This window comes from Glandiceps talaboti, chromosome 21 (assembly GCF_964340395.1).
Source record: "Glandiceps talaboti chromosome 21, keGlaTala1.1, whole genome shotgun sequence".
In the NCBI taxonomy this organism is placed as follows: domain Eukaryota; kingdom Metazoa; phylum Hemichordata; class Enteropneusta; family Spengelidae; genus Glandiceps; species Glandiceps talaboti.
In genome coordinates this window covers 7,526,323-7,549,442 of record NC_135569.1, presented here as the reverse complement: position 1 = coordinate 7,549,442, position 23,120 = coordinate 7,526,323, and the positions used below count along the sequence as shown (strand labels likewise).

The 23,120-nt window shown below is 34.9% G+C and overlaps 1 protein-coding gene across 3 annotated transcripts in view; it reads left to right on the top strand.

Moving 5' to 3' along the window:
• The first annotated feature begins 71 nt into the window (after window positions 1-71).
• LOC144451457 (circularly permutated Ras protein 1-like) overlaps window positions 72-23,120 on the top strand; it is a 25,941-nt gene continuing 2,892 nt past the window's right edge. For 2 of the 3 annotated variants that reach the window (XR_013482295.1, XM_078142296.1), the window contains exons 1-17: window positions 72-231; window positions 2,737-2,916; window positions 5,954-6,016; window positions 6,747-6,869; window positions 7,647-7,832; window positions 8,821-8,980; window positions 10,125-10,503; window positions 12,845-12,893; window positions 13,861-14,008; window positions 15,017-15,095; window positions 15,629-15,832; window positions 17,182-17,371; window positions 18,504-18,743; window positions 19,621-19,740; window positions 20,819-20,914; window positions 21,265-21,356; window positions 21,776-21,914. Coding sequence is in view for 2 of the 3 variants with exons in the window: in XM_078142296.1 (XP_077998422.1) it covers window positions 2,752-2,916; window positions 5,954-6,016; window positions 6,747-6,869; window positions 7,647-7,832; window positions 8,821-8,980; window positions 10,125-10,503; window positions 12,845-12,893; window positions 13,861-14,008; window positions 15,017-15,095; window positions 15,629-15,832; window positions 17,182-17,371; window positions 18,504-18,743; window positions 19,621-19,740; window positions 20,819-20,914; window positions 21,265-21,356; window positions 21,776-21,914 (2,433 nt within the window). In the remaining variant the exon portion in view is untranslated. Of the gene's footprint in view, window positions 232-2,736; window positions 2,917-5,953; window positions 6,017-6,746; window positions 6,870-7,646; window positions 7,833-8,820; window positions 8,981-10,124; window positions 10,504-12,844; window positions 12,894-13,860; window positions 14,009-15,016; window positions 15,096-15,628; window positions 15,833-17,181; window positions 17,372-18,503; window positions 18,744-19,620; window positions 19,741-20,483; window positions 20,503-20,818; window positions 20,915-21,264; window positions 21,357-21,775; window positions 21,915-23,120 lie in introns of those variants that run through there. The other variant, XM_078142297.1, reaches the window with a different exon arrangement.

Here is a 23,120-nt window from a genome sequence, read left to right as displayed (position 1 = left end):
AAAAATAGCGTCCTTTGTCACCGATATAAATAAGCAAGCAACGCTGTAGTGTGGCCAAAGTCGTGTCGGCTGTGTCAGCGCGACTATATTGTTAACTGGATGTGTGAACCAAATATAAGGCAAACCAAGTCTGAGTAAAAAAAAAAAACATTCCAAGACCGAAGTTTTGTCAAGCGACTGAGCTGAGGTGTTATTTTCGGCTGTGCAACTTGGAAGACGAGCTCGAGCTCGGTACGTATTTGCTCAGCGTTATTACGATCACCAAAATACTGCATACGTAGGCCGACAGACCCAGAGGTATTTGTTTCCCGATATGTACCAGAATGTTTCTATCAGAATGCAATATGATGTCGATAATATCAGTAATATTGAGGTGTTTAGCCAACTATATATGACAGGGTTAAAATTACACTTGCTTCTGTGATCGCACAGGTTCACTCACCGCGAAAGAAAACAGTACGTGTCTTTCGCGGTGAGTGGACCTTAGACTGTCGACAGTCGTTCGTGCCTTTTTTTGCTACGTTTCATCTAAATCAAAGTCGTCGCCTCGCTCCGCCGTAGCACTGTATAATGCGTAATGATAGTGATAGGAACTGCGAGTGCCTCCGGCACTCGCTGATCAGTACGTGGTTATAGTATTGCTCCGAATCGGAGCGAGGCCGCAACTTTTTTAGTTTTAGATATTAAAGTTTAACATGGCAAAAAGGCACGAACGACTGTCGACAGTCTAAAGTGGACCTGCGCGATCACAGAAGCAAGTGTAATTTTACCCCTTTCAATAGTTGGCTATACACGTCAATATTATCGATATGATGGACATTTTATTGTATTCTGATAGAAACATTCTGATACATATCTCGGGAAACAAATGCCTGTGGGCATCGACCTACATTGTAACTGCCGGAGGGGATGCACGAAGTGAACTTTTCAGAATGACAGTTCACACAGTTTTTTAGGACTCGTGATTGAGAACTACGTCCGTGTATTGAACTGTTTTCTGAAAATTGTCTGGGATATTTTCATTCGTAGTAATCGTACACATTTTGTCTTTCCCTCTCCTGCAATTACATATACATTATGTCATTGGCAAACATGTGACGTGAGTTGACGCTCGACTGTTTATGTACACTGGCTTGTCAGCACAGCCTTCTGCTGTCTGACTACGTGATACCATGGATGTTACATGCATCTTCATTCTTCTTATCGGAGTGTCTCGTGACCGGCGCCTGTCAGCAGACTCGGCCGCAGTAGACGTGCTCGTGACAGGTTCAGGATTTTTACGGAATCGATGTGTATTGATATGAAAAACACGTTCTGTTTACCTTTGAAATGATTGCCTTTGTACCCTGAATACAACAGACTCGGCCTTCTTATAATATACTATAGTCTTGCTTGCATACAGGAGTATGTCGTCCCTTTCTTCTCCGAGCGAAACGCCTGCACAGTGCAAACAGGACTACGTCATTGTAAACATTGCACCATGGAAGTAGAACCCCGGGGTTCTACTTCCATGGTTACACCTTTAGTAGCACGTAAACAACTTTTACAACGGTTCATAGATAGTGTATTTTTTACTTCCTTATATTATTCATAAATATAACCGTCATTGTTCACACTAGGCCGCCACGATTGTGGAAAGGGGTGGGGCCGGGGGTGGGGTGGCAGTACATCTAATCCACGCACAGATATGTAATGACTTAGACAGGCAGAGCGAGAGAGAGAGAGAGAGAGAGAGAGAGAGAGAGAGAGAGAGAGATACATACATACATACATACATACATACATACATACATACATAAGCATACATACATACATACATACATACATACATACACATATACATACATACATACATACATACATACAACTTTTTATTTTAAAATTGAATATCATCATAAAAGAGACACATTATGGATGTAGAGTATTCCAAAAAGAAAGTAGTGGTTAAAATTTAATCACAGTAGTTGGAGTTGAGTAAAGTTCTTTGAAATTCAAGGACTAAAAGTGTGCTTTCTGGTTTTATTTAACTGTGTGTGTGTGTGTGGGGGGGGGGGGGGGCTATGCCCCTTATTTTATTAATATATCTGTATATCTACCACCCTTTGGGATGTGTTTTCGAGCCCTTTGGTCTAAAATGGGGTCTACATTTTTTTGAGCTGGAGTCTAAAACAGGATCCTCTTTACAGTATTTTCAATTTTGCTTGGTCTAAAATGTTGTCCATTGTCATTTACCAAATCACAACTACCATTAATTACCCCTGGTAATTGCCATGTTACCTCACAAGGAAAATGTATTTAGGTCAAAATTTTCTTCCTTTAAAAACATGTAATTGTCTAAAATTTGGTATTGATTTTTGGTCAAAGTGGGTCTAAAATGGGGCCTGGAGTTTCCAGCATTGGCCCAACACACCCCCACCAGAGCTGGCCACCGGTAACCCCCCCCCCCCCCCCCCCCCGCCCGTGTACTTGTCTGTGATTTAATATGTTGAAGTGAGAACAACATCACTCATGACCACAACGATGATTACATTTACAGCTACTAAGTACAGTGTTAATACTGGAGCCAGTATTAGGATTACATAGTTGCTGTGGGGTCATTCTTTTGTTCTACACTTTTGTATAGCTCTACCAGACAAATGAATTTAGTCCATATGTGAACTGCATAGGTCTTAAACATTTTGATTTTGTTTGTGAACTATTAGAATTAGATGCCAATTATTAAATTTTCAATTACAGAGGAATTTTTCCATCATGGAATTTGGAAGTGAATATGTGTACTTGCCACCGGAAGATGGAACAGAGGTAGAAATTATTCCTGAAGAGGAAATAGATCAACCTTTACAATACGAAGACCTGGGGAATGTTAGTGCTGTCAAAGACAGTCCAAGTAGTAAAAGTGATAGTGATGATGAAGAGGTATGCTTAAAGAATATTATAATTTTTATACATAAATGTAATCCCACAAGTATTCAAGAAAAACATAATCAAATATTGGATGCATAAACTGACATCTACTTAAAAAGACACTATAAAACTGTTCTTTTAATCTGTAATGGCTGTACATCTGATAGGAAGAAATAAATAACACAGAGACCATATGGAAAAAGTGGAATACCTGAACTAGACACTCACACATGAAAAAAAATATAATAAAATAAAATTAAAAAATCCACCTACCTACCCCACCTATTCTAAAATTGAGCGTAATCGAAACCACACAATTTTTTTTATTTGGCCTAATCACAACATTTTCTGATTTTTCTGCCTAATTGCAATATGTAAACACGTGTCAAATACCCATATTTCAGCTGATTAGAAAGATTGGGCCAATTTGTTGTAGAAATTTGGAGTATTTTTGAATGCATGGGCAAAAATAAATGAAAAAGTAGAAATTTTGTTGAATTTCTTAGATATTCAATCATTGAAAATTTCTGGCTGAATGATAACTGGAAAAGTAAAACACCCGCTGATATTATTTTACGGTACATACCTAGTATTATTGAGAATCTCAATTAGAGACTGAGGTAAAATTGGTTGTTTAATGTGTCATACTTGAGGAAAAATCTCAAATAGCAAGGAAAGTTTATAAAGAGAATTGTAATCATAAAAGATTTTTTTCTTAAAATGTTCTGTCCTCAGTGTAGGAATAATTAAGTGAAGCTTATGGAATAGTCATTTTGTTTGGGTAGGAACCAATGAAAAAATGACACTTTGTAATACTCTAAGGTATTTTGTGAAATGGGTAAAAACATTGAACAAAATGGCACCGAGCACTTTAATGAGAAAGAAAATAATAAAAAAATTGACATCAGGCTGTTGCCTGTTTGTTGTTGTTGTTGTTGTTGTTGTTGTTGTTGCTTTTTAAATTATTACAAGAAAGTATATGAAGTAATATGCTTTCTAATCAGTTGAATCCTTCTCTCAGAGTTCATATCAAGCCCCACCGTAAGTGTAGAACATTACCACATACAGTTGAGTTGGAATTTTGTTTACAAGATTTAAGCCAGTCTTTTTCCTCAAAAGGTGAGAGTGACCAAGTTGCAATGAACAATGGTCTCAGTCTATGACATCAGGTCTGTGACAGAAGTGTAAAGAAATTACATAGAATGACATTTACAAGACAGAAATGAGGAACAATAACACCACCTTTCAACAGGTGACCATAGAAAGTACTTGTTATTGATTCTGTTATGTACATGAAGAATTGGAGTCGATGGTAGACGGGCCCCACCCTACAGTCCCTTTGGAGATTTTTTTTTTTCAAAATTAAATTCTTTGTTTGCCATCAATCCTAATCAATCCTCATTTCTGTCTTGTAAATGTCATTCTATGTAATTTCTCTACACTTCTGTCACAGACCTGATGTCATAGACTGAGACCATTGTTCATTGCAACTTGGTCACTCTCACCTTTTGAGGAAAAAGACTGGCTTAAATCTTGTAAACAAAATTCCAACTCAACTGTGTGTGGTAATGTTCTACACTTACGGTGGGGCTTGATATGAACTCTGAGAGAAGGATTGATGGAAGGTTGTTTGTTAACTTTAGAAAGGACAAATTCCACTTCTTTTTTCAAAATTTCAAGGCCTTATTTGATGGTATTGTTAATAAAAAGACTACAAATCTCATTGGAATGACTTCAAATATCTATAAATTGTGGTGATAGCCAGTCATTTGGATTTTTATATTTATAAAAAGTTTTGTTGATCGATCAAACAGTCATGAATTTCATCATTACAATGGAGAACACTATCTGTGAGTCTTTGCATCAGTACTTTTTGGCTGAAACTCTATCGAATGCCAACATTAATGATACAGTTTTGTAAACACTAACAATGAGCCAATTACCTCAACACTTCTTTGGCAGTAAGTCCGTAGGCAATAGTGTTTCTAACACACTATAGAAAACTATGAATGTCCAATGTGTGCAGAGACTTTCATGCACAATGTTGGGGCTGCTTAAGTAACTCCACCCATGTTATAAATAAATATAAGGTCTTAGGTCATGAGTGTGATGATGTCATTTTATCTGTGATTTATTGCACAATGTAGACCCTTCACCAACACCAGTTGAGGGCTATAAGTGATCTCCGCACTGTTTCACAATCACTTAGTATTAGGCCAAAAAAAAAAAAAATCTGGTTCTGGTCAGGGTAAGCTTTCTAAAGTGGTGCGACGATGCAAATTTTTTTTCCCCTATTTTATATTTATTTTTTTTGCAAATAAGTAAATACACATTTTTTTGACACTTTACATACTCTGTTCTATCATATTTATCTCTTGAAAAACTTCCTTTTTCTTCGAAGCAGTTTAGGCTTTGTATTTAAGCAGTCTTGGCATGTAGGGTAGATTTCAGCTGCTTGTTCTCCTGATATCAGGAATAAATAAGGAACGGGAAAGCAAAAATTATCGAAAAAAAAGGATCTCAGGGCACGCGCATGCTGACCAGAACCAGATATATATATTTTTTTTGGGGGGGGGGGGGGGCCTTAAGGTGACTATTTCACACAAAAGAAAAAGACCACATTTTGTGTTTCAACCATTTATTCAAATAAAAGTTTGAAAATAGCTCATAGACTTGCTTAAGTCAAGCAATTGTTGAGTGGGTCAGTGGTTAGGTTTGATCCTGCACACCTGCTAATACTTTCTGAATTATAAAATCCTTGAACAAGATTTGAACCATGATTATGCACCAGTCAACCCAGCTGTATAATTGGGGACCTTGTAGGATAGGGGTTGCTATGCGAGTACTTTAATCCTATGTGCTTACAGGCTGCTATGGATTGTATGCTATACCTGTGTAGGGAGTTGAAGTATAAATGTGTCGGCCCTATTTGCATGCCACTTATTATGTGCATGCCAGGGTTACTGATGTACATGTAAATCACTTTGAATACAGTGTGGGAGATTTAGCACTAACACACAGAGTTATAGAATTTCTTTTTACATTTTAGGTATGTTTGTTGGATATATTGGATACTGCAGGACAAGAAGAGTTTTCTGCTATGAGAGACCAGGTAGAGACATTTCTCTAATCTTAAGATTAATTTTCACTTCTATATTTTATTATTCAGCGATATTGTAGTTTCAAATTGGTATAGACAACCACACTATTTTCCCCTCCCCTACCCCATCCCACCACAGCCCACCACACACATATAATTTAACACAATATTGAAATATTAACGTTTAAGGTTTTAAATTCAAATAAAGTGTTAAATATTGAGTTTTGTTTTTGAAGTCACAATTCAACATAATTTGATCTAGTCATGCGCTACCAATATGTGGATGTCACCTCTCTCCCAACACAAAAACATCCATAGCATTATGTATTTATGTGAATCACCCAAGCCCATTCATGATGTGCTGTAGTTCATTTGTATTAAGTTAGGGTGTTATGTTTTGAAATTGGGCCCCCCAAGCATTGCAGTGTCAACAAAAACGTTCCTAAAATTCAGCTTCTGTTCTTCGATGCTAAGAAGTACAAACAAAGAGAAATACATGTCTATAGTAGTAATTTTATGTAACCTCCCCTCTAGATAATTATACCCCTTATAAAGACATAATTGGTTTCTGGTAAAGCTGTGTAATTTATCCCTAAGTTGTCAGCCTTTAAACGTAAAGGGTTATGAAGAAATTATACTTATAATGGTATGAATAACATTTTTCACTGCAATGAAATAATTTTGGATGAAATTACCGAGTCCTTGAGATCTAAATGAAATGGTTTATCCCTCTTTCTTTCAGTACATGAGTACAGGTCAAGCATTCCTTGTTGTCTACTCAGTCACATCCAGTGAATCTTTGGAAGAAGCAGCATCAATTTATAATTGGATTCTTCGAGTCAAACATGTTGATTCTGTACCAGCTGTAAGTATTTATGAAAATGTTAAATTCTATTAAGCTACCTACATATGTACAAATGGACTTTTTAAAACTATTTTCTTAAAGTGGCCATATGGATGAGAATTTGGTATTTATTTTGGATTTTTATTTGATAAAACAGCTTCACTATGTTTTTCTACTTGAAAACATAATGTGAAATAACATATACCAAGTCTATGTTCACAACTCAATAAACTTCAAAACATTAAACAATGTGTAAAATGTTTGTTATTGTACGTACAATAACAAACTTTTTACACTTTTTTTTGCATCTTTTTGCAATGTATTGAGTTGCGAACATGGACTTGGTATCACATTATTTTTTCAAGTAGAAAAACATGGTGAAGCTGTTTTATCAAATAAAAATCCAAAATAAATACCAAATTCTCATCCATATGGCCACTTTATTATGGCAACTTACTAATTCTCAATATGACACACCTTGAGTTTTATTGAATCATTTATTAATAGGTAGAAACTTCCGCTTTTTGTCTGTACACTTGTAACTTGTTTACGGTACTGAATGACAGAATCCAATAAAACTAGTCTTATTTGAGTTTGTATAATTAGTGAACCGAATTTAAACCATAGTTATCAACGTGTGGTTTGAAAAATTGACACAGTTAGCCAAACACCCCAGAAGCCACTAGCAAAATGATTCCAGTCCTTATTATTTCTATTTGATTGCTCTGTGATATATTTCTATTGATATTGCAATTAGGTAAAATCATAAATGTAAACAAAATATAATCTGTTCCTTAGATTCTAGTTGGCAACAAGATTGATTTAGAAAATGATCGGAAAGTGACTCTTGCTGAGGGACAGAAAACTGCAAAGGATCATGGGATAACATTAATGGAAGTGTCTGCCAAGTCCGGTGTCAATATCAAAGAATGCTTTGAAGAGCTTGTCAGACAAACACCAAAGAGTGCTGATGGATCATATAAGGTAAAAAGAAATATTTTAGGATGTTATTGTAGTTTATAGCTACACATGAATCGATTACTGGCATTGTTGCATGCATGTGTTAACTGGTAGTGTGCACATGCAATGCAATGACAAAAACATTGCTGCATATTTTAATAGAAATGAGAGTGCATGCAATCATTCCATATACATAGAATCACTTGAATTGGACGATTCCATTATTTCTAAGGTGAAGTTATATCTGAATATATGTATGTAACACTGGGGGATAATAAACACAGTATATTGTTAACCTGGCAATAAAAGTGCATGTTAACATCAGATAGTGAAGACATTTGTGTGAATGGTGATAATGGAATACGTACCCTAAGGGTATATAACTTATAAGTAAAACGCATTTGAATTCATTTAATCTAGTTGAAACATTTACAAAGTCAATGTTGTGTATACACCAGCCAAAGTCAATTAATAATCTTTCAAATGTAATAGAGTAAAACCAAAGCAAAAGCTAACAACATATGTTGTCTCACGCAATACATCTTGGGACCAGAAAATCGTTTATTGTAGCATAGTTGAACTGTTTCTCAACAGCATTCTACTATACAGCATCTGAGGTTGAATTGATCCCCTTGTCTGTCTCTCTTACATGTAAATTAATATATTGCAAAATTGTAGAAACAACAGAGCTATTTCATCTGCTAAGTCACTGTTTCAAGGTCGACAAAAGATTTTCTCAAAGTTGATTGAATTCTTATAGACCATTTCAATGAATGTTTGTTGGTTATTTGCATTTATGATTTTGATTTTGGTCACAAACATATTTGACAAATTAATCATATTATAATATTAATAATTTCTTTAATTGCAAACACATTTGACAAATTAATGATATTAATTATAACTGTACATTAATATCATCAATTTGATATTATCACATTTGATAACAAATTATTTAAAATGCAATAAATGGAGAACATAATATTTACATATTAATATTATTGCGTTGTAGGTTGTGGTACTTGGTGGTGGTGGTGTAGGCAAGTCTTCTATCACAATCCGATTTGTACAGGATGACTTTATCGAATGCTATGACCCTACTATTGAGGATAATTACAGGAAAGAAGTCACAGTAACCAACCTACCAAAAGATAGGCAAAAACAGTCTCCGAGTAAGTGATACGTATGTAGTATATTCTATCAATGTATTCTTTGCTCCATGGTGAAACCTGTCAGTGACTATACATTCTTAGCACAACTGAACTGATGTTCAGCAGTGCATTTGACATGGCAAATATAGTCTGTGTGTATGTATGTACAATTTACAAATATGTAAGTGTGTGTGTGTGTCTTTCTAAATGACTAAGTCCAATTGAAACCGCCAGACCATTAATCGATTGCCTTGGTATTTGATGGCAACATTACGTAGAGAATCCATACATGACAAGTGTCTACCCCATATTACCAGTTACAAGCTTTCTTTTAAGACCTTGACCTCAGGGTCTATCAAAATGAAACCAGTTCATTTAGTGTAAACATTCTTTTGAGACCTTTAGCTTTGACCATGTCCTTCAGGGTCAGTTATTGAAATCCAACCATTTCCTGCATATCACAAACACTTTTTAGTCCCCAGTCGATGAAGCCTGGAGGTGACTCTGCATTGGGTCCCAGAAGTCCACCTGTCCACCTGTATCTCAGACATTCATAGGCTGATTCAACCAAACCTGGTCCAAGTACCAGACACTATAAATAGCATATGCGCTTCACTTTGTTTTGTGATCTTCATGATAATGGTTCAATGGCGGCCATATTTGTTGCAAATATTCAGATTTTAACCATTAATTCTGGAAGCAATAGCTAAAGAACCCATTTAAGTGTGTACACCCATATTATCTATGATGAGCTTTTTAATGAGACCTTTAACCTTGCAATTGACTTCTTATGTTCGAGGTCAAATAAACAAAAGTGTTCAAATTATGTATGTCACATCTGACGTGCATGGAAAATTCCAACCAAACCTGGTACAAATGTCAGACACAGTTAAGTTCACAAATGGACATTACTTTGTTTGTAAAATAATGAATACATGTATATTATATGTAGTACCACATCATGCCAATAACAACAACCAAATGGCAGTGTATATAGTAAATTTAACAACACAAGGTATTTAGACATTGTCAAGTATATAATATTTTTGAAAAATGACAAAGTCACCCAGCTACTAAGGAAGTTTCACATAGCAACACTCAACTTTACAGTTTTGCTACAACACTATTGGCGCTATTTTTAATAGATTGTCTTTGTGGTTTTTAGCATCAGCAAAGAAAGAAGAATCACAACAAACCAGCCAAAGACGTTTTGCAAATCTTAAGCTGGTCGATCCCAAACCCTCAACGAAAGATGATGTTTCATCTAAATATCCAACTGGTGCATGCGGATCTGCCACTGATGAAAATACATCTACGACTCGTGCTGCAGGATCTGATCGTGCTGGTACTTCTGGATCTGATCATGCCGTGAAGGAGGTGAAGGGAGATAGCAATGTGTTGGTGCTGAGTCTAGGCACTCTGGAGAATGAACCAGAAGTGGTGACTGGAGATCCTGTGTTTTGTAAACAATGTCAGGCTATTCTGTCAGCTATGTCAGAACTGAAAGCCTCAGAGGAAAAAGACACCTCAGCAACTTGGAAGTGGTAAGTTGTTGTACAATATAGTCTTTACAATCACAACATGATCACATCCAATCTGCACATGTATCTGTTGCTTTCTGACATATTCAAACATGAATTTGCAGAAATATTTTGATTATTTGTGTTTATATATACTTGTCAGTCAGTTTGAAAAGGTTAAGTCCAAAGTGAGTCAGATTTCGCATAGATCTGTAAATGCCACTTAGATATTATAAGAAGAAAATAATTTAAGATATTATCAATATAAATAAGAAGATATTATCAATATAATATAACATATTATCAATATAAGAAGATATTATCAATATAATATAACATTATCAATATAAGAAGATATTATCAATTATTATATTATAGCATTACCAATTCCAGTGAATTTTGTGACGTCATCGCTGTACATTATTACTGATAATGTACTCCGTTATTGGGCATCGCGGCCCCTGAACGAGCATAACAATACAAGCTTATTTGTTCTGTTTCTTCATACGACTAGGTATCTTTTCGAAATGTATGTTGTTACTTATGATTGTCGTTTCCACTGTTTAAAAATACAACGCATTCATGAAACAAATTTGTGTTCACAGCAGTTCATTGAAGGGTATATGTGTGTGTACGTGTACGTACGTGTGTCGCTATGATTAGTATTCAGCTTCCGGGCCGAACATGGCAGACGATGTTCAGCGCTGTGTATATTATACGTTGTTTTGCGTTTCTCGGTCTACAAATTAACTGAAATTGGCAAAACTTTAAAATAATAACAATAATGTACGTCCTCCCAGTCCATAATGGACTCAAGCAAACTTTGCACTCCATAATGGGCTCGGCTGTCGCCTCGCCCATTATGTCGTTCAAAGTTTGCTTTCGTCCATTATGGGCTGGGAGGGCGTACATTATTGTTTAAATATAAGAAGATATCAATATGATATAAGAAATTATCAATATAAGAAGATATTATCAATATAATATAACATCAATATAAGAAGATATTATCAATATAATATAAGATATTATCAATATAAGAAGATATTATCAATATAATATAACATATTATCAATATAAGAAGATATTATCAATTAATATAAGAAGATATTATCAATATAATATAAGAAGATATCAATATGATATAAGAAATTATCAATATAAGAAGATATTATCAATATAATATAACATCAATATAAGAAGATATTATCAATATAATATAAGATATTATCAATATAAGAAGATATTATCAATATAATATAACATATTATCAATATAAGAAGATATTATCAATTAATATAAGAAGATATTATCAATATAATATAAGAAATTATCAATATAAGAAGATATTATCAATATAATATAAGATATTATCAATATAATGTAAGAATTAAAATATTATCAATAAGTACATTTTTAAAAAAATGACTTTAAAAGCAATATTAAATTGACATTGAATTAAGTGTCCAGTATGTTATTTTCATATATATGTTGTACTTTATAGCCTTCGTGTGTGACACCGTAAACTGTATCATATTTAATCCAAGTTATTGCATTTCAAGGGAAAATGTGGATCATACACCCTGGTTGTTCTACATCGATGACATCTATGTCTCTATTTGATTGAGTTTGTGATCATTGAAATATGAATCAAAATGTTATTTTACCAGATTTTTCATAAATTATGCTTGAGGAGGTATAGTTATATCATTGCATAATATTTTACTTCATTCAGCCAGAAAATACTTGTGACCTAAGGGTCTAATGACCTCGTAGTGACAAGGCCCCTTTAGGTCACTCGAATTTACTAAGTTGGACAAAGAATAACATTGGGGAATGACATTTAATTGTCTGGTCCATATGTAACCTTGCCTGATGTATCATATATTTGTTAATGTTATGAAGTTAAAATTGTTTTTTTTTTAAAACCCTGAAAATCAAGTACATGTATTCAGCACATTGTTTTATGATGGAAATTAGCTGCTGTATCTGGAACATTTTAACTGAAATGATAAAGAAGTGTCAGAAAGTATTATATAATCATGTGATTTTGACAGTGTTACATCTTTAGTCTAACACAAAACCTATAGTAATCCCATCAGTAGTAACTCTTGACTTGCACCATTTTAACCCCTTCAATACTGAAAACATTCCCGCCAAAATTGTTTGGACAAAATTCTTGTTTTGTGTAAGTTTTTGGCATATATCAACTTCATTTTAGACTGGAATTAAAGATATGTTACTTCCTAATAAAGTAATATTATTGTAAGTATGAAAATATTCATATAAATTGGGTCCCATATTATTTAAAACTCGTCTCTAGTCATGAAAGGGTTAATCTCTTACTCTACTTTTATATTGACAGTGAATTTTGTGATTTTGAAAATAAAGATTTGGATGTCGACAGAGAAGAGGTACGTATATAACTGCAAAAGGACTGGAATTGATACCTTTTGTGTATACCTTAAAACATGATCAGCTTTCCTCTGGTATATCTAGCACAGTCATGTATTTGGGCTATTGGGCTAGGTTTATTGATAAAATAATGATGAAAAACTCATAAAAACAACCTAACTCAGAAGATGTCCAAACATAGTTTTTGCTAACAGAGTCATCAAGTCAACAAGAAAGCAAATTATACACACACACACACACACACATATTATATATATATATATATATATATATATATACACACACACACACACACACACATAGACAAACACACACAAGCACACACACACACACACACACACACACACACACACACACACATATTTGGGATAGTGGACTTAATTTAATACAAGGAGTCAGAAGGTTACAAATCATAACTCAGAGTTTCATAGTTTCATGCTTTTGCGATCTTCAGAGTAGTTCAGCTTTTTTTTTGTTCTTGTAAGATTTTGGTTATTTCATTGCATGACAAGATGGTCAAACTAAGCTACTTCTACTGGGGGGTCTTCTGATGTGGTTGAAAATGCCAAAAGTGTGAAACTCCGAGTAATGACTTGTGATCTCCTAATGCCCTGGATGAAGTCTATATAATGCTCTTCTACCGATGTTGTATTGAATACTCTTTTAGTAGCAGTGCTCTATTTTATAAGGGGCGACACAGAGTCTGAGAGACTAATAATTTAAATAGATGGGAAGTCTGCGGATCATAGCCCAGTTATACCCAAATTAACAGACCCAATGATTTTGAACCACCCAGCATACAAAATTGACATTCTCTTATTAAATCTCATACATGCCTATACCTCTTGTACATTGTAATTATATAGTCATGTGATGTCAACTAATAATTATCTCGTCATAGAGGCCTGGCACTTGTATCATATTTCTCTCTTTCTCTGTATCTTCAACATTTGTAATCACCAATAGATTCCCAAAACAGACCAGGTCGATTTCATTCTTGAACCAGCACTCCCTCCTGAGGTACTGGCAGAGGCTGCTTCAAAAGGCCTTATTGTCTACTGTATGGATGTAAGTGGTTCAATGAAGTGTGGTATCAGTGTACCAGATCTTCAAGGTTGGTCTAGCTACATGTATTCAACAAAGTGTAGATATACATTATAAGGTATAAAGGGCTGTGTACCAGTTTGCATCAACAAATGGAAACAATATGTCACTTTTTCTTTTTGGCAATTCTAATAGCATGACTAGGTTTAGTACCCGGGAGGGGGCTAACTTACCTGTACTGGGTACTCGCGACCCATGATTAGGGTATTTTCAGATGAAAACTAAACCCATGTGTAGGGATTTTGAATTAATGATCTATGGCTGCCAATATCCATATACCTTTCCATAGGAGTACATTCAGTAGTGCTATGGGCATGATTACGTGTGTGTGTGTATGTGTGTGTGTGTGTTTAAGAGATATAAAATCAAATAACTTCACCTGATTGTCTTGGTATTTGTTGAGTATATGTAATGTTGGGTTTATCTCTGAACTTGTAGGATGACTCAGAAGTTATCTTTATTCTGCATTTCTGCCAGTATATATATTACACAAAAGTTACACTTGTGTAGTCATCCTGTCCAAGCCTGCACTTCTCTTATACTTGCACAAAAAAATACAAAATTCAGATGACTATTTTAACATGAATAATAGTAAAATAAATGGTACAGGTACAAATGACAAAATATCTGGAGAGATAAAATATGAACTAACCTGGAAGTAAATACACAAAATTTACACTCGTGTAGCCGTACCGGCCATGTCTGCACTTCTGCCTTATCTAACATGCCGCACATAGTTATAAGGGAAAGATCATGTGATGAAAGATATGTAGAAGGAAGGAAGTGATTGGATGTTAGAATTTGAAGATGGATGTGATTGGATGAAGAGAAGTTAGCAGATGGGTCCAGGTGACATGACAAATGTACATAGAAATCAAAATGAATATTTTATGAACCCAACAAAGGAACACAGTAGGGTAAATCACAAAACAGACATCTACACACATTAAAAATGAGACAGACACATGATCTGATTTTCTTCTAAACATCAGATTCTGAAATTTGTTCAACTTTTTAGCTGAATGGAGTCGTTGTCGGGGCCGAACTACTCCTGAATATATAACAAGAGTGGAATGTGTGAAAAGTGCTGTAACAAGGTATTTATTGTTTATAGTATGTGCATGCATTTTGCCACTTTACACCATAATTGTTACACCCCCATCCCCCCATAAAGTGTTATGGCCCAGTGACCTACATGTATATAGTGACCACAATTTTCAGTGTACATGGAAGCTAAATTCATTTTCTATTTTCCAAACGGTTCTATTAATGTAGCATGGAAGTCCTGTCGGTGATTCATTTTACTATGAAAATAATAATAATTGTACCTTAGAATGTGATGTTTTATAAAATATTTATTGTCTGGCTTTTTTTGGACACTGGTAGACATAATACTACCCCTTCTGCTGTTATATATCAACTATTTCCCTCAGCTTTCATCCTCGGTAAAATAGCCACTGGGGTAATAGACATCTACTAGTACCCTTGCAGCTGAGGCAAAAGGTACCCTATATATATATATATATATATATATATATATATTAGTAATAGTTTTCACTGATTAGGCAGTATTGCATTAATAGTAGCTGTATACTAATAGTCAATGATGTATGATATGATTTGATCTTAGGCAACTAGAAAGATTGAAGCTGGAAATGCCAGACAAACAAGTTGTGTTGGTCACATTTTCCAATACAGTTTCTGTTTATGGAGATTGTCAGAATCCAGTGAGAGTAGCGGGATGTGATAATAACAATTATGATCAGTTATTTGCATTTGGTCAGTCAGAAGGAAAAGGATGGACTGGGCTACACTCCATTGAAAACTCTTGCAGGTTAGAAATGGTGTTTCAAGAATTATAGTTTTCTTTGACAACTTACCGCTTTGACCTTTTGGTCTGGTTTAGACATGAATGCCAGTGTATGGTATGTACATGGACAAGTGGTTATAATAAATGATTTTTGCAATTAGAAATTTTTTTGTATTTTACAGTCTTCAGCTAGTACTCGAAACTAATTAGCAGACTTCATGTACAAGAAACCGTTTTGGTCACTATTTTTGTATTTTGTTTTCCAGCGAAATAAGTGAAAGCAAGGCTTTAGCAAATATTTGTAGATGTATTAAGTATTGTATACTAAATGAAAACAATTGCATCAGAGACGTGCGTTTTGGCTCCAAAAATGTTATTATTTGTTTATAAAATAGTGCCAATGGCATTGTAGCACAACTGGACAGTTTTAACAGCTGAGTGTTTATGCACATCTGCCATGCTAAGTATAGGTCAGAATGTCGATAGTCACTTGCGCCTTTTTTTCCTATGTTATATCAGCCCAGCACAACATTACTATAATCGCATACTGATATTGAGGGCCGAAGGCCCGAGAGATCGAGGGCCAAAGGCCCGAGCTTGGGCCCTCGGCCCTCAATATCAGTATGCTATTATAGTAGTATTGTGCCGGATCAGAGCGCCGCAACGACTCAAGTTTAGATAAAACGTAGGAAAAACAGGCATGAGCATCTGACGACAGTCTAGGTATAGGTGTTCGTTTGCTGAATGACTATCCAGTTGCCTATCCTACCCTGTTGTTATCTTTGCAATATACACATGTACGTGATCCTTTGGCTTTTGCTATGGACATGGTCATGTTGCTAGACATACATGTACTTGCACACATTTTTAGCACAACTGAACTGATAAGGTTCAGTAGTGCTATACTCATGGCAAAGTGTACTCTGTCTGTGTGTGTGTGTAAACAACTCAAAGTCAAAAGCTCAGTGCTGGACCGATTGTTTTGATATTTGGTGGTTATATTACTTTAGGTGTCTAGTTGGGAAATTGTTCAAATCAAAATAATCACATCAGAGATGTGCGTTTTGAGTCAAAAGATGTGATTTTTGGTCAAAATACTAAAACTCGAAAACTACAGATTTTTCGCTTGAAATTTGGTGGGGACGTTCTTAGGGGTGAGTAAATTAAGATTTGTTCATGACATGATGATTCCATGAGTAATATGCAAATTACCACAAATAACTCTCTAAAGCAACCACATAATTTTGAGTATATTCCATTGCTGCTCTTTTATTTTGTATGGCAACTCACTCTTGCTATTCATTGATTTCATTCTAATTTTGAACAAAAAAAAATAGACAATATTGAAATGTCAAATCTTCTTGGTTGTTTAGGTCGCTAACTGCCCAGATTTCTTCCATGGTGATTACTGGTCCGACAGCTTTAGGGCCAGCATTAACTGTGTGTGTTGGGTTGGTGTCTGAGAAACCAGGATCAGAGATAATTCTTTGTACTGACGGTGTACCAAATGTTGGACTTGGTTCAATAGGTGAGGGTTCATCAGATGTCACATTTTATAACAAGGTGAGAAATCCTACCATGGTTTTGGTCAAATTTTCTCAAATCAATTCCAGGAGTACATTTTTACTTCATAGATCACATAAATATGGTGGTGGTGGTAATAATAATAATAATAATAAATAGTTTATTCAGTAAAGGGCCTCAGCCCATCATACAAAAGGAATTACAGTTAATCAGAAAATCGGTTGGTGTTACAGTGTTGAGAGAAAAATACATGGGTGTGACAGTAGATGTAAATTATAAACTGACATTACTAGAGAAAATACACAGCTAACTGTTACAAAAGATAAGGGTTTGAAGTTGATAGAAGCGAAGCAAATTTATTTTTGGTTGGAAAAGTAGAAACATTTTCGGGGAATATACAAAAATAGTGGTGGGGATATGTGAGTCTTTGTCTATGTGTCTATAATAATTCAAACTACATTTATTAATCGGTCAAGTGATTCTCAATTTTAAGTCATTTTTACATACATGAATTCATACGTATGTACATACTTACCCACATATACAGACTGACAGACCCTTTAAATTTACCATCATAGTATGTCCGCCCCAAAAGCATAATTTGGTAATTTAAAAACAAGTATACCTCATATACATCAATTAATGTATGTGTACATGAAATAAATGAAAGCTTGTCCTGCTAAGATAGAAAACACATTCATCTTGACCTCCATCTTCAAGGTCCAATTTCTTCTGTACACTGCCATATCTTTACTATACATGAGCCACATTCCACTAAAATATACACAAAAGTCAAGTACCTATGGAACATTTGCATGTCCCTTTGGTTCTCAAATACAGAATGCAACCATTTTGCCTGATAACCTGAAGTTTGCTAACTCAATTGAAAAATCTACATATCTAAGTTGACCTCGACCTTCGTCTTCAACGTCAAACAGTTAAACTTGGTCTCCAAACTTGGTCTCTATGCTCTATAGTCATGGTCATCATAGTTACTGCAGTGTTCACTTCAAGCATATGGTTCTTTCCTTGAATAGCCATCAATATATTCAAACTCATACACGAGGTGTTAGTATCTAGTTGTGTATCGACTGTACATACATGAAAATGTCCACATGGTGTCAATGAAATACCCTTTGATACAACATGGTTCTTTTGTTTTTTATTATAGATTGGTGAGCATGCAAAGAGCCAACAGACTACTATCTCTATCATTGGTATAGGAGACACGTGTGAGATGGAAATTGTCAAGGAAAGTGCAAAATGTTCAGGTGGTAATGTCAATATGCTTCACCCGTTGGAGTTGGCAAGAGAAATACGTCAGATTCATCAAAACCCAATCATTGCTACAAATGTGGAACTGGTAGTAATGGTTCATCCAGCATTCTATATTAACTTACCTGACAGTGAGGTAAGACAGCAATACAATGCATTCTAATAGTGTACATGTAGAGATTTACTAATTTAATCCATTGTAATAATAGGGAACTTGCAAACACGCCATGTTGAATGTTGCATCATGGGAAATGTGATAAAAACTGCTAATCAATTAGTATTATGAACAATATTGTTATATTGTTTGTAACCTCAAATGATCAATTCATAGTCACCCTGACCTTTGTGGGAGGTTTATTTTATCGGTAGCTCCAGATTAGGTAATACGATAACCTCAGATAATCCCAAAGTCCTTTGCATCTGAGCATACTCAGTCTGGATTGCAAGTTCCATATTGGTATTACATGCACCTATTTATGAGACTAATTTCCTTGAAAATCGAAGTTCTTACAGCTCACCAAACTTTCCTATGTGACAGCTACCGGTAGTTAGTTCCTCCATGGTCCATTTAGAATGATAACCGACATTCGCCAAAATCACCCACATGCACAGGATAATCCATTTGTCTGCAATACATGTACACAGGCCCCGGTTTTACCCTTTAAATCCTGATACCATACATATGTAGAGTGTATTTTCACAGAGTTACAAAAACCATAGACACAACGGTGGAGGGTCTATGCAAAAACAAGTCACTAAAAGGTTAAAATAACTGATGCAATAAAAAAAAAAACCTCCAGGACTTACTTGAAACTAATCAAAAATTAATCAGACAAACAACAAAGATGTGATTCATATTGTAAATGGTATTTCATACACACACTGACTGCCACAGATGAAAGGCCGTAACATTGGTTTCAAAATATCTTTAAAAAGCAACAATGAAATTATAAATCCCGGGATTGGCCAATTGCTTCCCTCTACTATAAATCAACCTAAACTTGGCATTTCAGGAGAAGAACAGTAAGATAACAAAAACTATTGGTAATACAACTAGACAAAATGACATGTCATTCCGATTCACACTGAGATGTACTCAAGGTGACAAAAACTTGGAGACTGTACCATTCCAGGTTAGTATACAGATATTGGCATCTCTCAGGAATTGCAATTTTCAGTATTGCTTATAAACATTACAGCAGCTGTATTTCTGCTGTATTTGAATGGTACTGTGTACTGGTAAGAGAAAAATATAGTCCAGATTTGATGATGTGTACATGTAAGTGTGGATAGACAAACAATATTATAATCAATTTTTTTGCCAAAATAAATTACAACACTTCTCCAAAATTGCTCATCAAATTCTCGGTACCTAAAAATAGAATATTACTGCCTAGGTGCATCATATAAATAATGAATGAACGTTTGATTTCTTGCTGGTTGACACCATAACTTTTGCTCCACCTGCTTCATATGCATTCAATTTGCTATAGGTGCGTGTGAAAATAACTCTACTTTCTTGCTCTATTTTGGCCCTGTAGCATAAGGTACAAATCTATTGCAGGTACTGAGAATTGCATTCAAGTGATATTTTATGCCGGTCAAGAAATGCAACATCAAAATTTAGCTCATGGTTGTCTTTGTGAAGCATAGTAATTCCTGTGTTGTAATTACTTATATGTGTACATTGAGTAAAACCCAGCAGAATTTTAATGCCCATTTCCACACTTTAACTTACATGTAGATCAAATAAAAAAAAAAACTGCATTTCTGATAACCCAACCTACCCTAGTTTAAGCTACCAACCCTAAACATTTTTTACATGCAAAAAGGTACAATTATGACAACTTACTTCTATTCTATTCTATTTCTATAGATTTTCTTCCCAAAGTAAGGTTTGTTACTTTCTTTTTTAAATCACATTCCATATATTTTCAGGCTATAACAGCACAGTCTGCATATTGAGTTTGTCTACTTCTGGATCACATAACAGTCTTTATTTACTAAAATTAATACACCTCATCAACTGTTACGAAAGTATTGTGACTGATGAGTACTGCATCTTGGGTCGAAGTAATTTTAAAAAAATAAAATGTCAAATAAACCAAAATCATGACCTACCTACTTTATATTCTGAAGTCATGTTATCAGAAACAAACATTTTTTTTTTGTCCTATCAGACTAATAAAGTTCTGCTTTGAATTCATACAGGCGCAGATGAAATACACCAGAAAAAACGGTATGAAATGTGTACGGGTACTCAGCCAGAAAAGGAAAGCAACAAATGACAGAGAAAAGATGGAAAAGGTAAGATTATCAACATTAAATACAAACTGTCATGTCGATAAGAGAATATGAAATATCCCAATTTCCTCATTATGCTTTATAGCCATTTTCAAAAAGCACTGTGTGAGTGTATCCCTCATTATTGAAAATCATGGTAACCGTTATAAATCTATTTTTAACAACAACAATTATACAGGACAAATGGTTGGAAAGGGATTGTTTAATGAAGTTTGTTTTTAAAGTTTCGAAGACCAAGATTTTGATAAGGGGAATAACAGGTTTGATCTGACAATACTTTTGTGTTGAATTATTAAAAACAATGTTCATGTATTTGTGAAGATCATATTTTTCATAATTTTATTAAATTGTAGACAACAAATGTAGAATTGGTTGGACTTGCAGCAGTGCAAGAGTCAGCTGCAATGGCTGAACAGGGTCGGTTAAGGGAAGCAAGAAGAAACTTGTAAGTACAAAAGACTCTAGTGACACACCAAAATTTGGTGTTCCCCTAACTCTTACAATGTGGTGAGTGTGCCCTCTAAGCCAATTTGATGCGTCACTGACACACACAATTTCTAGTGACGCACCAAAATTTGGTGTTCCCCTATCTCTTACAATGTGATGATCGAGTGTGCCCTCTAAGCCAATTTGACGTGCTACTGATTCACACAATTTCTAGTGACACACCAAAATTTGGTGTTCCCCTATAGGGCTCTTATAAATTACTATGTGATGACTCACAAGAAATCCCAGTTTTTCTCATTTTGACTCACAACAACACAATTTGGCTATCATTAGAGGGGTCCACAAGTGTGCTTGTTTTCTTCCCACTTCAGATTTAAATTATGTAAATTGCATCTGTGATTTTGTTCTGTACAACAGGCATAGGAACAACCGTTACTTCCTTCACAATGCTGCCCATTCAAAAGTCAGTTCCGAAAGATACTATGGTTTTACGGCGGAAGGAAGAAGATTGGAGCAGAATCTAAGCATGCAAGAGAATGCAGTCAAGTCTCGTGATGTAATTATATTATTAATTAACTTTTAGCACTCCTGAACTGAGGCTCAGTTATGATATAACCATGATAAAATGAATCTGTCTGTCTGTCTGTCTGTCTGTCTGTCTGTCTGTCTGTCTGTCTGTCTATCTGTATGATTGTATAACATGTATACATGTATGTATGTATGTATATATGCATGTATGTATGTATGTATGTATGTATGTATGCATGCATGTATGCGTGTATGTGTGTATGTATGTATGTATGTATGTATGCGTGTATGTGTGTATATGTATACGTGTGTGTATGTATGTCTATGTATATGTACCGGTATGTATGTATGTCTCTGTATGTATGTATGTATGTATGTATGTATATGTCTGTATGTATGTATGTATGTATGTATGTATGTATGTATATATATTACTATGTATGTATGTATTTATATGACATTGTGTATATCCTCGCCATCCCACATCTGACGAGTGGTGGTGTATAATTAACAGAGTTACAGAAAATTAAGTCTCTAAAAGGTTAAAATAACTGACGCAGTAAAAAAAAAACTGGACTTTAATGGCTGAAACAAATGGAAAATTAATCAGACAAACAATGAACATGTGATGGTGTTTCAAACATACACTGACTACCACTGATGAAGAGGCTGTAATATGGGAAATACATCATGGTAGAGTTTATCTCCTCACCTCCTTTAAGTTAGCAAATACTGATATACATAATACGTATACATGTATATATGTGTGTGAGTGCGTATGTGTGTGTTCATGTTTGCATGTGCGTGTATACTATGCATTATCCTTTAAAAGAATTTTTATTCGAAACGTCGGATTGCATCTAGTTATTCGGACTCTTATTCGTTCCTTGTGCACTTCTATGTATGTATGTATGTATGTATGCACAGACAACTGTGATGTATGTAGGATGTATGTAGTATGTTTATATGTATTACTCTACGGAATTTAAAATTTGAGTGTAGTATTTCTAGGGATAGGTGCAATCTGTATTTGTTTTAGGGAAAGTTATGTTTTACGGATGTCTCTCTCTTTGTATGTTATTGTCCTGTATATGTCTCAGTGTCTTCATTTTCTCACAAATGGATGGCACTGTTCAAATGAAATTTGGTAAACAATATATTCTTCAGGGTAAAATTGCTGGAACTGATTAGGATTTAGTAAACATCTTGTGAATAGTAATTAGATATTTGCATA